Source organism: Calidris pugnax, unplaced genomic scaffold, assembly GCF_001431845.1.
Source record: "Calidris pugnax isolate Ruff unplaced genomic scaffold, ASM143184v1 scaffold20, whole genome shotgun sequence".
NCBI classification, from domain to species: domain Eukaryota; kingdom Metazoa; phylum Chordata; class Aves; order Charadriiformes; family Scolopacidae; genus Calidris; species Calidris pugnax.
In genome coordinates, this window is record NW_015094510.1 from 21,751,699 (window position 1) to 21,768,736 (window position 17,038).

Sequence of the window (17,038 nt, forward strand, 5' to 3'; positions counted from 1 at the left end):
AGTCAGGTGACTGACGTCAAAAAGACTATCAAGATTCATGCCTGAAGTATCTTTTTTACTCAGAGCCAATGCAGAAGGTGAATAAAAATCCCAACTCTGGAAAGATACTCGAATGCTTACATGCTTGTAATTTCCTTTTCCCTTATCTAATCAAGATACAATGGTCGACACTGGCAGTCTTTTTAAAAAATTGTACAGTTGTTCCATGTCCCAGAAAAAGAGAAGGTTCTGGCAGGCCAGATTGCTCTTTATGGTTAATAGCAATAATTAAAAAAAAAAAAAAAAGCAAAGCACATTATCACCTGTAGCATTTGTTTTCTATTATTTAGCTAGAGCTGTGACTGTTCAGGAAGTAAAAGGCACAAATAACCCTAGCAAGGAATGTATGCCATTTGCAGGTCTTGCTCTTGACTTCCACAGTTCACTTCCACCAAAACAAAGAAAACACCTTTCAACTCTAGATCATGAGCAAGATCTGATTTGCGTATAAAACAAGCCTGAACGGCACAGCAGAGTTCCAACAGGCAAATCTGTTTTGATTCACATTAATTACAGTTTCAGCTTGTATCTTTCACACAGCAGTTCATTTTTAGAAAGTTGTCATAATTCATCTACACAACTAGTAATAACTAAAGTTTAAAAAATTAAACATAAATTCTCACACATAGCCTTAGGAAAGGAAGTCTGAAAGACCAGAGATCTTTCATAATTAAGCTACTACAGGCAGGCAAAAGATCTCCCAACACCCTAATGCTTGCCGAGATAAATGCTAGAAGTAGCTATTTGCAACATCAAGTAACATATTCACATTATAATTCACTATCCAAAAAAGCTGCAAAGAGAAAAAAGAGTCTATGTCACAACTGGCTTTGGAAGGTGAGCTATTATCTTCATGCTTCACGCATCTGATTTAGTTGTGCCAATAGCCAGGGCCCTCAAGTGTCCAGATGTCAAATTTTCTGAAAATAACCATGCAAAAAAGTCTTAAAAGCACGGGAGAAATTTTTTTTCGCCCTTTTCCAGCTTGAGGATAAAAGTAGAAACAAGAAAAAAAGGCAATGCCTGAGTTGAAATGAAAACAGGAGCAACCCAGGCCACCACCAAATAGGTTCAAATATTTTCTACAAAATGTCAAGCCTATCTTTCTGACTAATTTAATAGCCACAAAGACACTTTAAACATTGCCTGAAGGAGAAATTTTATAAGACTACGACTTAATTTAGCAAATTTCTTCTCTGTGTTTAGATAAACTCTTGTATCATTATCTTCTCTTCAATCTTTTTATATATTTAGGAAAAAAGAAGAAAAGATTGACATGTATTTCAAGATCTTTTAATGACTTCAGAAAGCCCTCACTGATGGGAACAATCATCTTAATCAGGATGCTGCTAAGAGCATGTAAGCACCCAGTGGGGATAAGCTTCCGAGAGTCCTGAATTGGGTAGTAACTAAGCCATCAGCTGGTAACACTACCTAAAGTAATCATTAGTAATTACTACATTTTGAAGGAAAAAGCAGAACTAAGTATTGATTGATAAGGACAAACCACCAAAGAAACCATGAAAAGGCAGAAGACAGACCTTCTGCAAGGTAATTGAGAAGTTACATTTAGCTTCTAAAACAGACTTACAGGATGCTGCCCTTTTCCCAAAAAACCCCTCCAGTTTTCTTTCAGAAAAGAATGTTAATAAACCGGGAATACTCTTTTTATGCTTAGTAGGCCTTCAGCAGTAGTATTTGAAGACAGACAATATTCATCAACCACAAGTTCTCTCCTTTGTCTCAATTCCTAACATGATTTTTTGTGTATATATTTCTAGCATTTCAAACTTTTTACACTTCTGCAAGACATTAAGAATTTTGCCAACTTATTTTTCATAGTTCCTGTTCTCTAGATGTTTGACAAACTTCTACTGCAGAAGCAAGCAGCAGTGGCAAACTCTCTAACAGCAGAGCATAGACATTTTTGTGTATAAACAGACAATGCTCTCCAGGACGGTTCGCCACAGAGCTAAAAAATCAGATGAAGTGCTGCAATGGGGTTGGCAATGACGCAAACGCATACCCACTGAAGTTTTTCTGTTAACTTTTCCAGTTGCCTCCCAATTTAACACAGCTCAAAGAAATTAAGAGTGAAATAATTTGTACTCATCCTTCAAAAGAAGAAAAAAAAAAAACAAAAAGAAAAACAAAAAACCCAGCAGAAAACAATGCATGTCCCTTATTTTTTCTTCAAAAAGGCTGGCTACCTAGAGTCAATCCAGTCCTTAACTTTATAATTTTAGGAGTAAAATTAAATTTTAAGTCTGTATCTAGAGTAAGCACTCTTAAAAATTTTACATTTTAACATATTATTTTCTTGGTATTTGAAAAGGGTCTTCAATTTCATTCTTACTATCAATAGCACAACAGCAGAATTTGTATCCAAGATCACTTGACAAAACAGATTCCCTAGTTCTGCTGGGGCAGGGAAACAGATTTTTAAGGGTGGCTGACAAAGAAAAAGCTCAGCTGAAGTATTGCCAAGATAGATAACGCTAATTATTAAGCAAGTTCCTAGTAGAGAAAGTTAGGAATTTAATTGTCAATATCACTTTTTCAAAAAGATAAGCATGTAAAGCACGCAGGATATGCAGTGTGGGATTCCCTGTAGCTTTCCGAAGGCTGCAAATGGAAGACTGGCAAACACTCAAGGAAATAAAGTACAATTTGCTTTCTAACACACTGCACAAACACAAAATTGTCTACAGGTGCTGCCATAAAGGCTTTATAATCTAAAAAAAAAAAAACAAACAACTAAAAGGGAAAGGAAAACTATTAATTTTTCTTCCCTTTTCATATTGACTACCTACTACCTCTCCCTTGCTTCTGGTCTTTTCTGGGTTTAGTTCACTATTTATTTAACACCCTCTTAATGATCATATTAAGATAAGATTATCTAGCAAAAGCATTTCAGTAGAGTTCATAGAAAAGAAGAAAAGCAAAGTCACAAAAGGAAAAAATAATTAAACATCAAAGAAATTAAAAGTTGAGCACATGATCAGACACGTTAAGTTTACTTTTTTATTGAATTATCTGATACCTGCTGCACTACTCAAGCAAGGCTGTGCACACTCTGACATACCTGGTTTGTGATATTAGCATCAGCCACTTTTATTCAGGTTTGCATCAATATCGGTTTTATTCTGGCCAAGTAAGATGGATAACAAACTGAAGTGAGCAGCTTAGACTACTTCAGTGACTACTAATTATGGTAGACAGGCGTTTGATAATATGTCATGTTCCCAGTATATGCTCCTTATGCCTGAGTTTTTGTAGCTGTCCTGCTGGCACCATTGCTTATTAGACTTACTACTCAGGACTATGGGCCATATCTGACATCTGAAAAATACTGACCTTCACTGTGAGAAGTAACAGCATCAAATTAACCTTTGGTAAATTGTTCAACAAGTTACTACAACTCTTTAAAATACTCATACAGTTTTTTGCATCAATCTGTAATTTTGAGTGTCGGCCATTAGCCCTTAGCATCTGGGATCCAAAACTAAAGGAGCCGTTTGAACCTTCTGTTCCCAAAGGAACACTTAGAGACTGCTCCTTTGATAAATTATACAGATTATACTCTTCAAGTGTTCTACCTAGTGTTACTCAATACAACTGTTTATACACCAAAAGTCACAGTACCACTATTTTCTAGAATACATTCACAGGGACACTCCACATTCTCATGAGCACAACCTTCCTTCTGGCTGTATTAAAAATACACCTCTTGCCTGCGTCACTTGCGACAAACATAGTTGTCATATCTACAACAATCTCTCAATCAGATTATTTTGAAACCTGATCTAGTAACACATCTATGTTCCTTCTACTCCATCAAAATATTCTTTTGATCCCCAACGAATCTGACTAGGTAAGGATTCCCTATTCACCATTACATTAACACGTTAAGCCATATTTGGTGGCCAGTCTGATTTTTCAATTTCCCTTTCCCACAGTCTGTACAGCTTAATGTCTAAGATATAGTTCTCCTTAACCCCCTTATAGTTTTGAAATAAGAAGCAAAATTCTCAGTCTAAATTCACTGCACTTTTCCAACATGAAAGAAAGCACAGAAAGTGGTTAGATTATGATGGAAGCACCAACATTTTAAATAAACACAATATGAAGATATTGAAATTAAAAAGAATAACATTAGAAGCTTCTTTCCATTAGTACAAAAAAGGTTAAAAAAATTTAAACAAAGCCTAAAGTACTTGGAATATGGTCCAAAGTTATGTAACTATTTCAATTAGAAAGCAATCTATAAACTGACATCCTATTCAAAGAGCCAGTTTGATTAAAACAGAAGCAGAATAAAATGCAAAACCTCAAATACTTTACGCTATTAAAATGTTCAGTTGGTAACTTTAAATCCACTATAAAACAGAATTGTTCAATGCTAATGCCAATCTAACAGGATGCAAATTCTTCAACCCAAAATCAGTTTATTAAACATGAATCATAAAACCAGTACCATCAAATCAAGCTGAACACAGGTGACACAATGAAACAACATATGCTTAACCACCTACAAAATAAAGATTCAAGTATTTTGCTTAGTCTTGCTTTTTTTCTTGTATTCCAAGGCTTTATTTCATAAATCTGAATTTTACCCTGGCACAAAAGTACTAGACTCCTAGTACTAAAACATTTCCAGTAAAAAAACCAAACCAAAAAGGCTAATGCTATACTAGGCATTTAGTTCTTCACTGTCAATAGAAAAATAATTTGTGTTATTTACTGAAATTGATAGCTTGTGATAAGGCACACTATGTTTTGCTACTCACTGTTCTTTAGAGTATCGCACATCTACTAAGTTAGCCCTTTCCTGAACACACTTCAAAATAAAACCACCAAAAAAAAAAAAGCTGTCAGATGACAGCCAGAACTGTCCAAATTCCAGATAAGTACACAGTTCCCAGATAATTTCCCAGAATCCTTTTTTTGCCATATACAACTTCCAAGTCACCTTCTACACTGCAGCCTAAGAGATTCCATGAGGACCCAGCTAGTTTTATGAACAACGAAGCCAGGCTTCCTTGCTTTTTAAATATTTAAGTGTTACAATATATGCACACTTTGAAATTTTTCCTCAGTTCATGAGTAGGACTCTTTTTCTTGACAAAAGATTTTTTGTTAAGGAAAGACAGTCATCACTTGGGCTCAGAGAGCATCATTTCCAAACATGGGGCATTCTACGGCTGCATCAAAAAGAAATCAGTGCGCTTTCAATAACACCAAGCCAACATTTCTGAAACACAACAGAGCCAGCTACAAATCAGCAGTCATGACTTTCTCCCTCCCACTTTGGCAGCACATGAGCCTGAATTGTTGATACAGCATTACACTAATTAAAATTTTTCCAAAGGATACTTGTATCATTTATATTAAGTTCTACTGGTATTAACTGTATATATATACAAAAATTATTCTGTGTATAAATTAATATAACATTAAAGATTTTAGATTAATATGACCACTGATACTAACTACTGATTGTAAGTGAACCAAAGCAATAAAACTCTACTGAATTTTTCTGGCTATTAAAAGTGATTTGTTTGTTAAAAAAGATCCAAGTAATAGTAATACATTTGCTACAGCTATTCTCTCAATGAAATCTAAATACCTGCACACAGAAATTCAACAAACCATGATTACAAAAAAAAAATAATAATTAAGTCATATTAAGTCTTACCTTATGTGCTGGCACTAGATTAACTAACACTGTATCCAAAAGTTCCTGCGACACAGTATCTCCCTCACAAATGATAGAGCTCATTAGATCAACCATGTGCATGTGTACTTTTTGGTTATGACCGTTGCTGAAATTAAAAACAAGAATTCTTAGTCTACTATCCATATAAAGTACAACTTCCATTCAGAGTACTCCCTGTGGTGATACCAAACAACAAGGAATATCATAATCACAAGTTTTCTTAGAAGTCAAAACATAGTTGCATATACCACTTTGCAAGTGTTCTTGAATCTCATGCTCTCTTCATCTACGATTGCAGTAAAAGAGTAAGAGGACTGTATCTGTCCCCATCATGAAAAGATAATGTATTAGAACATCCCTCCCCTCTACTCAATACTAGAGACTTCATCTGGAGTGCTGCGTACAGTTCTAGGCTACCCAGCACAAGAGATATGCAGACATCCCAGACATCCCAGAGTCAGTCCAGCAAAGGGCCACAAAGATGATTAAGGGATGATTACAGGAGCAGCAGAAGAGGCTGAGAGATGTGTAACCTTTTTTTATCCTTGAGAAGAAATGGCTTAGACAGGAACTTATCATTATATTTAAATACCTGATTTTGGGAGTAAAGAAGACAGGGCGAGACTCTTCTCAGTGGTGTCCAGTGACAGGACAAGAGGGGATGGGCACAAGGTGAAATACAGGACATACATTTAAAAAGTTGTTTAAATGGTAAGGGTGCTTGAGCACTAGAGGGCTGCCTGGAGAGGCCATGGAGTCTCCATCCCTGGAGATGCTTGAAGTCCAACTGGCTACAGTCCTGGGCAATCTGCTCTAGCTGACTAGGTCTGAGCAAGAGGGGCAGACTACACAACCTCTAGCAGTACCTTCCAGCATTCATTATTTTCTGACTCACATTTTTATAGCAATAATCCTGCAAATCCCTTAGAATTGTATATTGCACCATTACATTTCAAGAACAGAATGAAATAGACACAATAAAAGACAATCAAAATAAGTTTCTTAGAAAGAAAGACGACTTGCAGTGTCTTGTTTAATTAAAACAGACAAAATCAACAGCCTATTCTATTTATGCTGCTACCTTTAGTTAAACTGAATTACAAAACTAAATTTGTTGATGCAAAAGTAACCCAAAAGATTGAATACCTTGGTTAGAAACATCTGAACTCAACTATTCCGTAATGTATTATAATTGGGGCTACCAATACTTACTTTATTACTGAAAACAGCGTTCTGTACAACTGTGTAAAAATCTCATTGCTGTCTTCTAATTCAAAGCATATGTTATAAGACTTGACCCAAGCAATGTTCTGTGTTGAACAGAAAAAAAAAAGTAGTTAATACAAGTTGAAAACCTATATTTAACAGTTATTGTGAAATAAGTTATGAAGCTTACCTCAAGCAAATAAAAATAACGATTAAACTGGGGGCTTTTTGTATCTTCTAAACCTTTAAGTTGCCTTGTTATGAACATAAATATATCCTGAGAAGAAAGAAGCAACAGTTATTTAATCAATTGCAATGAAACTTTCAAAATTGAAATAATTATCCATTTAAGTTACTAGTATTATTCATCACTACAAAATATGCAGCAGTGACAGACATACTATTTCAATGTCCAAAGGAAGAAGATCTACAAAAGCATCACAGAGAATGTCAAAGAGTAATTTTAAAATGCTCCATGTTTCTTTAAAGGGTTGAGAAAGTAACCTTTTTCTAAGGAAGCCAAAGATTCTCTTTTCTAAAGAAAAATACTCAACTTCACAAACAGAGCTGCAACTGGCTGACATCCCACAGAAATCAAAAGACTATTCAGAAGGACAAAGAATTTTACATTTTTACTTTATACCACAACAGGTTTCAACAGAAGGGGAAAAAAAGCAGTAGGCAACTGCAGCTTTCCTAAGAGTATATTACATGTCCACACTGTATTGTTTGTGCACTTCTCCGTTATCATGCTACTGACACAGACCACATTTCTTGCAATAAAAACAATAAACGAAGTTTCTCCTCCTTCACCAACTTTCAGCATCGCAACACTTCTTCACGAAAAAGTCTCACGCAAAATAAATTCAAGCAGGTTATAAGGAACAACCAGTTGATTACAAAGAGAATGGAAACACAGAGGAAGGTGTCTATTGCAAATGCTTTCTACATTCAGAAAATTAACAGCCAGAAATTCTTAACTACTACATTAACTCAAAACATTCAGAAGTACATATCACCAGAAACAGTGTTCACAACCTCAACTGCATAATATTTCATCTAACAGCCTAGGTATAAATCAAATAAATTCCAAAAGGTAAAAAGTTCCAATAATAAAGTCTTGCAGTTAACCCTGAAATAAACCCTATCTTAAAAATAGTCTAGAAAGCTTTTATATAACATTGGATGAAGATTGTCTTGAAGTGTTAAGTAAGGATGACCAGAAGAATCACTGTTTGACTCACACTTCAGATCAGTTAGAGCACACAAACTCAACACTTCAGTTGAAATTAAACCAAAAGACACAGCTCAAAGGACACACCTAATTGCCTTTGGATGTCACTAAAGAGCATTCAGTCCACGGACAAAAGCCAATCTGAAGAATCGCCCCCTTAATAACTAGTGTTCTAGGCTTTCCCCAGACTGTGGGGGGACTTAAGTTAGAAGTTTCCTGATCCCAGAAGAGCAATTATGTAATGATTTGGGTGGAAAAGATCATCCAGTTCCAACCCCCCTGCCATGGGCAGGAACACCTCCAACTAGACCAGGTTGCTTAAAGCCCCATCCAGCCTGGCCTTGAACACCTCCAGGGATGGAGCATCCACAAGTTCTCTGGGCAACCTGTTCCAGTGTCTCACCACCCTCACAGTAAAGGATTTCTTCCTGATATCTAATCTAAATCTCCCCTCTTTCAATTTAAAACCATTACCACTTGTCCTATTACAACACTCCCTGATAAAGGGTCCCTCCCCGTCTTTCCTGCAGGCCCCCTTTAGGTACTGGAAGGCTGCAATAAAAGCCTTCTCTTCTCCAAGCTGAATAACCCCAACTCTCTCAGTCTGTCTTCATAGGAGAGGCACTCCAGCTCTCTGATCATCTTCATGGCCCTTCTCTGGACTCACTCCAACAGGTCCATGTCTTTATTATGCTGGGGCCCCCAGAGCTGGATGCAGTACTCCAGGTGGGGTATCATGAGAGCAGAGGGGCAGAATCACCTCCCTCGATCCTGCTCCAGTTCTGCTTTTAGCCTACTCATGGCATTTTCCATCTCTGTTGATGAAACTCTTTCAACACTCAGCAAGGAATGTAAGATTTATACTGATGATACACATAAAAGAGGGAAACCTGAAATTCTGATCCCTTCTCTCAGTATCTCACTTGCACGATGCGTAAGTTACAAAGAGACCCAAAGAGTATGAAGCAAGGACAAAAAATATTTAAGATTTCTTCTCTCAAGCAATTGCCCTTTTCAGCACTTCCTTTCACTGTCCTTAACTTTGGTGCTAAACATACGACAACAGACTCAAAGCTGCAGTATGGATATGATAATAAATGCTGGGTAAAAACAGTGCCAAGATATAACCCAAGAGGAAGCATTCTTCCTCTTACCTCTTTGTCATAAAGGGAACTCTTCAACATTTGTATCGGAGCTTTTCCTGCAACCACAAAAGTTGTGTTCAGTGGAAACGGGTTTAGAAAAACCAACCTCAATAGCCTTAGGCAAAGGTCTCTATTATTTGTCCTTACTTTATTTCTCAAAATGTGTTTTGAAATCTGCATTAAGCAGCTGAATTCTGCAATTTGCACATATTACAGAATTGAATGGTGATAGCGAAGTTCCTAGTCCGTTCAAAGCTCTAGCCAAGCAGCAGTAGCATGCTTACGCTGCAAGTATTAGATCAAGTAACATAAACTTCCCAGTATTATATACTATAAAAATTTTTAACTTGGTACCATTTGATAGACCAAATTCTGCAAGGAGGAATACTATAATTTGCTAGCCCAACTCAGAAAGAGAGGAAAAAAGCCACAAAGGCTAACAAAGGAAAACGTATACTCAAAACTGAAGTAGAAATTGGGATGCCTCAGAACCAGACTTAAATACAGCACAGTAAAGAAAGCTAATGTTTGTCGCCAGTTGAAGATGGTGTAATCAATAAGTAAGGTAACTAGATAGTGTGTAATCAGAGGTGCAACAATTCAGAATTAAGAACATACAGCTAACAGAAATCCCTAGGTATCTCTCCAGTATGTCCGGTAACAAATGATGTACTACAGTTGAAAGTGTACTGTTTGCCCTGTTTGTGACGCACTTCTGGTGCAACCACTAGATCAGAAATTGAGTAATTTCTTCTTGAGCGATAACAGATATACCTCCCACTACAAACATCTTTTATGCTACCGTGGAAAAAAAGAACAAACACCAAACTAAAATAAAAAAGCCCGCACACACTCTTAAATCAAGAAAAAAAAAAAAAAAAAGTACACATTTTTCAATGTTACTTTCCCCTGCAAGATTTTTCTGTAAGACTGGGTTCATCACTCTAGGTTCAGACTGTGTAAGGAAAGTAGCTGGATTTTGGAAGTTAGAAAGGAAGTTAGATTACTAACTTATTACTGTTAAGTTAAAAACAGTCAAAAAGACAGACAAAACAAACTATAATTTTATTTTTTTGAAACAAATGGGTCAGATACATGCTGCCTTTTCAAACCTGGCATTTCTCTATCAACCATCTCCATCTAGTGGGATCAGTGATTTTTGTAATTGCAGAATTTTCCAATTCACATAAGAAATTATTATCCTCTGTACAAAAAAAAAAAAAGCTTTTTATTTGTTTTAATAGAGCCTTTATCCATAAAAATACAGTAATAATCTCTTGGTAGTTTTATTGGCAACAGCAGGAGTATTTTCCCAATGACGGAATTAGCTGTCTTGCAAAAGATTATGACACATCAATATTTCTGAAGTAACAGACCACTATCTGCAAGTACCAATAACAATATTTATTTTCAATATAAATCCAAACTCCAGAAGTTATTAAAATATGTACTATATATCACTTTATCTGATGAATATTTGATCTGATCAAACACTCCTATTCCAGAATCAAGTTAAAACCTTGGATTACTTCGGCTGAACCAAAAATAAAGGCAGGAAAAAAAAGTTTATCAATCATTAAATGTGGTATGGAAAAAGATATTAATCCATTTTACCTTTAGTTTGTCCGGTGAAGTGTACGGAGCTTCAGGGGCATAAATTCTGAAAATATCAGCAAGACAACACGCTACCAACAAACGTACATCCTTATCAGGATGTTTGAGGAAAAAATCTGAAGCAAGATGTAAAGCAAGATTTAGGTACAGCTCCTTTTCTTCTTCAGAGTCCTGGTCCATATCCATGAAAGTTTTCACAACCATCTAAAAAGAGAGAAGACATCAGTACATAAAATGAAGTGCTGTGTGTAACAGATTCCTTACTGAAAGGTCCTTTCCTGGGTTTGTGCAACTTCTATCAGAAGCATAATTAGCAATGCAGTAGTACATATTTGAATAACCAGGGTCTTATTTTTCAGGGTACAGGAAGGACCTAGTCAAGTCCTCTATCAGCTGTCCCAACACACAGTCTCAGCAGAGTTCTGGCTGTAATACTTCACATACCTTGTTGAGAAACCATATAATCCAGTTGGCCAATTCAAAAACATACAACAGCATTCACTGAAAAATTTAGAAAACGGCAAAACTTTAGGGAGAAATAAATATTTTAAATAACGTATTTAGGGTTACAATTTACTCTCCCTCTATTCTCTTTCCATTTCAGATTTTTCTCTACTACTGCTCTGAGGACAATTTTACCCCTGTGCTGCCCAGAAATTGAATGCACACTTTCAGCAGAAGCACATATAAATCCAGTGCAATCCAGAAGCCTGCACATGTTGTCCAGCAGGACTAAAATGCCCATTAGTGTTATTAGGATCCAGTACACTAAAGTCACAGAAGAAAAAGAAAAAAAGAAAAGTCTCTGACACCAAGTATTTTACACCCTCAATAGAACAAAAGCAAGAAAAACCATAATTAGTAACTGCTAGTTGGTGAAAATTCGTATATTTAACAAATTGTTTGAAGGAGAAAAATCTATTGACAAAACAAAGTAATTATGCTTTGTTCCAATTTCTTATTTGAATTACAGAAGGCAGAGTTACTTTAAGGAGTTCAACTCTTGTTAAAATTTACAAAATGGTAATAAAGGCTTAGTTACACAATCCCAAGAATTAAAGTCAAAACTCCAATCTATTTCACCAGCGCAGGAAGAGATATTTTTCAAGAATAATGATGTCAGTTAACTTCCTCAAAAACAGAAACAAAAAAAATAAACCCCAAAACAAAAATAAAAAAATCCCAATCTACAACACTACAAATTGTTTTACTTTGCTATAGTTTGTTGTATTTCATTCCCACCCACCCCTTCAAGATTTATTGTAAATGGTCAGGTAGTAACAAATCCTGCTTTCGATATTAGGATGACAGCAGCTATAAAGTTTTCAAGCATATTACAGTCCTTTTCTAAAAGGCACAGAAGAATAGTAGCTTATGCACATATCTAATTTCTGTTGAGAGAAAAAGAAAGTCTTCTCCACTCAGACACAAGATGAACCATTTGAAGTGCACTGGTGCCCTTACACACTATTAATTTAAAACACAGCATTGTTTTTACTTCCACAGAAGCGAAGTGGGTTTTTTTCTCTACTCTAGAAAAGAACCTTCAGTTTCTGACAACATGACTTCCATACTGGTCAGGAAAACAAAATCAGTCATCTTGTCGCCAAAGCTATCTGTCACAGTGCTGAAGGAAAACCAAAGAAGTTTTCCTAACATACCTTTCCAGCTTCCAGTAGCATAGAGGATTCCTGAGCTTGAAATCACACCCAGACAACCATGATTAATACTCCTGGAGCCTCATCTTCCAAATACGGCCCTTACTTCTAAGCCTATTCCATTTTTCTGGGCCCTACATCTTTCTACAGTAATAAGCTTTAGAATTTAGTTATATAACTTACAGAAAAGTATGTTATTAGACTGCTGATCTAAAATTAATATTTCTCATTAGATGATGTCTTGGCTCTTGTGTACAAAGAGGAACTGTGGAAAAAACGCTCTTCTCACACTATTCGTCATTTCCAAATGTTGATCACCTTGCTGTCTCCAGCACTAGTGCATAACTCCAACCATTTAGTTTCTATCTCCTTTCCAAATCTACTCTAATTTGGAGGTGGCATGGATCAGAAACGCATAAAATTAAAGAGGTCAGTTATGCTAATATATAAATTCACTGCGCATATTTTCCATTTTATTCTCACATTTCCCAATAATTTGCATTTATATAAATATATTGTCATTAACGAAGAACAGACTATCTACTTGTGAAAATTAAAATCAAATCCACAGAAAAGTGCTTCTTCCATAATACTTATATGAATTTGGCAGTCAGGGATATGAAGAGGCTATTAGTTCACTTATTTATCAACTACTGTTCTTTAGCACCCTGAAACTGCATTTATACTGCAGGTCTATACACTTGCAGTGTATCCTAGATCATCCAATCCTCATAAAAGAAACACCATGTGGTGTTCTCCCCGCCTGCGTACCAATGAATGCACAGCCAGAATCAACAGCTGACAAGAAATACAGGGCATCCTGCAACTTACGCTTCTCCTGCAAGACAGGTCAAGATGACAGAAAAGAAGGGACTAGACATTCAAGGCCAAAAACTGAATGTAACTATAGGAGAAAAGGTATCAGTAGAGAACTGTACGCATTTTCACAAGCTGAAAAAAAATACTCAAGTGCTAACAAATTTCTTCTGTTAGGAGTCACTCTATTATATAAAGTTATAAATGTCTTCTGTTCAATATCAGAGCCTGCACTACACAGACTAAAGCCTCTCAGCCCAGTTCCCAAAGCACAGACAGGTTACTGGGAGAAGGGAGAAGGAGTTTGTGAGGTTTACTGGGTTTTGTTCATTTACCAGCAGTTCCAACTGACTTAAAACTACTTCTTAAGAAAACAAACCCCAAATTAGGCTCTTCCAGCTGTTAGAATACTTAAGGTTCTTCTCCCACATCTGTTCTCTCCTGTTTCACAGGGCAAACCCAAATTGGAAGCATTCCTTCTGCACAATACTAAGAGGCCTGCTTTTTTGTGAGAGTACATGGACAGACAAAAAAAATGTAATAATATAATTATCCCTCAAATCTTTCCAACATTCCTGTAGAGTAAGGCGAAACAAAGTGGTCAAGAAATTCAGGAGACAGATATACGTAGTATAATCAAACACTTCCATTATGATACAGGCTAAAATAATGAGATTAAAAGTGGGTTTTATTAATCAACTCAAAGCGTACAAATGCATAAAAGGAGTGTATTCTGACACATCCATATTATTTCTAAAATTATGACTCTCTCTGTTTTCCAGTATTTACTTCTCTCAAGAGTACTGACTTAGTCTAGGAGAAGTTTAAGAAGCATCTGAAATTAATATAGCTTATTTCCCTTTGTGATTTTTTTAAAATATATTTAAATGGTTTTGGACAAGTCACTGCAAAAAAGTGGCCAACAAGTTCCTCCTCTGAGCATAGAAAAGGTAAAGCCCAAAAGAAAAAAAATCCTTCAGATAGAAAATACAGTAATAGGATCATTGAATACCGTATACAAGACACTTCATTCTGCAAAGTTACTTGCTTACTAACCTTTAGTCTTCTCACCATCTCTTCTTTAGATATTTTATCAGAGATTTCTTTGACTCCTGGAGGGTACGTGATTTTTCCATCGTTGGCTCTCGTCTTTGAATGAGCCATGATTTCACGATTTTAAAACTGTGGAAAGAAATCAAGAAGTCAATGTAGTTTAGCTAGTTTATGTTTACCTTACATGTCCCATTTTTTGCAAACAAAATTCAACCAGAAATATAGACAAAACCCATACAAAGAAAAAAATTGGACAAAAGATTTTTATTGTTTTCAGTAATCTATATTGTGACAGACAGCAATGGTTGACATTCAGGTACTTTGTCCTATACGACAGTAATACATTCAAGGAGCAGACAACAGAAAAACTAAATCCCCTCATTCCTGAGTGTATTTGATCTTCACATGTGGAGATGAAACCAAGAGTGTTCTTATCCTATTGTATGAACTGTTACGGTAATAACAAATCAGTAATAACAAATGCTAACCCGCTTAGGTGTCAGACTCTTGAGAGCAGACATCTGAAGTGAACTTTGCATCTTCCAAATGATTAAATAGAGCACAATTTCCCCAGAAGTCTAAACAGCAGTGCTGCTGAACTGTTACATATCACTAATTTTAATTTGCCAATACTACCAGACAAGCAGCAGATAGAGAACGAAGCAGAGAAAGGAACAGAGCAGACCAAATGGAAGTCTTTCCTCTATGTCATAAAGCCAAGTTTGTAAGTAAAAGACTGCAGATCAGCAACAGTATCTTCTTCCAAAATTCAACTATGAAAGCAACTCAGTTACTTGGTTTCTCAGTCCTTTTAAACTGATGCAAACGCAGACTGCCGCCTAATCCAGCCTAAACTATGCAAAATTCCACTGCTGTAGAAAAGGAATCTGAATTGAAAGCTTTTAATTCATATTAATTAAAGTAATTAATACAAAAGGCTGTGAAAAAAAAAAAAACAACCCACAAAACTAGAGAGCATGTGTTGGGATAATTAGGATTTTGGAAAAGAGTGTACCACAGCAATTACAAGTCAAGGATGTAACAAAAAAAACCCAAAGAAAATAAAATTTCTTTGCCATTATCTTGATATTTTTATTTATTTATTTAGAAATTTTAAACACTTCCTCACAGTCACCACTTTCCTGAACAGTGAATTCCCTGTCAGGCATTTTTTTCCTACTGAACTCATGTACAAGGAGGATCTATGTACACTTCAGACTTCTCAGAACTGTAACATCATAAATAAAAATCAACCAGAATCCACAAAAAGAGAGGGGTCAGAAGAATGTTCCATAACAAGATGGTGTAATCTGCTATAACTGAGATTTACTGACCCAACCTACGGTCATTCTACACTGAAGGAGAACTGGAATATGAAATATACTCACCCACCCACCCTCAAAAAATATCCTAACGTGTTTTGTATTCTTCAGTCCACATTTCACAGTAACAACCTAAGTCACACATTTTGCTTCATCTTTGCTAATCTTTTACAAAACAAAAAATTAACATTGACATTTAAATATTTTTGTGAAGCATACATAGAGCACCACACATCTTTATTTTAGGAGAAATGGGGAAAATACAAGTGCAATGAACAGAGTAGATGTAATCAAACAGGCATAATATCAATTCAATAGCTACACAAAAGCCAACTCAATTTGTCACCTTCTCTGCACCTGCACATACACAGCAGCTGAACTGAGCGCCAGGTACTTGCAGTTGTAGTAGAAACACATAATGAGAAAGCTGGGACAAAAGTCATTGCAGCAACTTTTCCTAATACTCCCAGGAAAATACGATGCCACCTTCATCCCCATTATATTTCTTAATGCACCATCATGACAGTAAGTCTAAGACTCCTCAAACACACATAGAAGATGTGATCAAGGTCACTCTTCTTGCTGTTTGATGTAGATCCTCCTTTCTAGCTTTCAGATGGAATGATGTTACATATCATAGCAAAATTCATTCTAACAGCGCATCTCGGCAGAAGAGAGTCTTGCCCAGTCCAAGAACGTATAAAAGCATCAGATGCTTTGCTGGACCAACCAAATTGGCCAACTCAGAAAAACAAGCCTAATTAGCTTTGAAACACTGACAACCACCAAAGCTACCTGACAGGAAGAAACAGCAACTAAGGGAACTTGGGGAACAAAAAACCCCCTTCCAGTGGTGGACAGCTCTCAGATCAGATCAACTGCAGGAGGAACTTCATTAGAACATGATAATGTAGTGCTATTTGGAGCACACTAATCCAAAAACTGAAACTTGTATATTATGGTCAAGTTGACCAGTCCAGCTGGTATGTATCCCTGGCATGCCACCAAGCTTTTTAAGCTTGAGCGGCACCCAAGGTCTGAGTTTGAAATTGAACATCAGTATTGTGTTTACGTGGCAAGGTTTTGGCAACAGGGGAGGCTGCAGGGATGGTCTCTGTGGGAAGACACCAGGGGCTGCCCCCGTAGAAGACAGAGCCAGTTCTAGACAGCTGCAAAATGGTCTCACCTCTGGCTGAGCCCATCAGTGACACTGGTGACACCTCCATGATAAC

At 36.4% G+C, this 17,038-nt stretch overlaps 1 protein-coding gene across 4 annotated transcripts in view; it reads right to left on the minus strand.

Annotated features, from left to right (window-relative positions):
• PDS5B (PDS5 cohesin associated factor B) overlaps positions 1 to 14,614 on the minus strand; it is an 88,943-nt gene extending 74,329 nt beyond the window's left edge. For 3 of the 4 annotated variants that reach the window (XM_014965994.1, XM_014965993.1, XM_014965992.1), the window contains exons 1-5: positions 14,488 to 14,607; positions 10,958 to 11,161; positions 7,155 to 7,241; positions 6,971 to 7,068; positions 5,738 to 5,864 (exon numbers count right to left, since the gene is read on the minus strand). In XM_014965994.1, the coding sequence (XP_014821480.1) occupies positions 5,738 to 5,864; positions 6,971 to 7,068; positions 7,155 to 7,241; positions 10,958 to 11,161; positions 14,488 to 14,595 (624 nt within the window). In that variant the 5' untranslated portion in view covers positions 14,596 to 14,607. Of the gene's footprint in view, positions 1 to 5,737; positions 5,865 to 6,970; positions 7,069 to 7,154; positions 7,242 to 10,957; positions 11,162 to 14,487 lie in introns of all 4 variants that reach the window. The other variant, XM_014965991.1, reaches the window with a different exon arrangement.
• Positions 14,615 to 17,038: the final 2,424 nt, after the last annotated feature.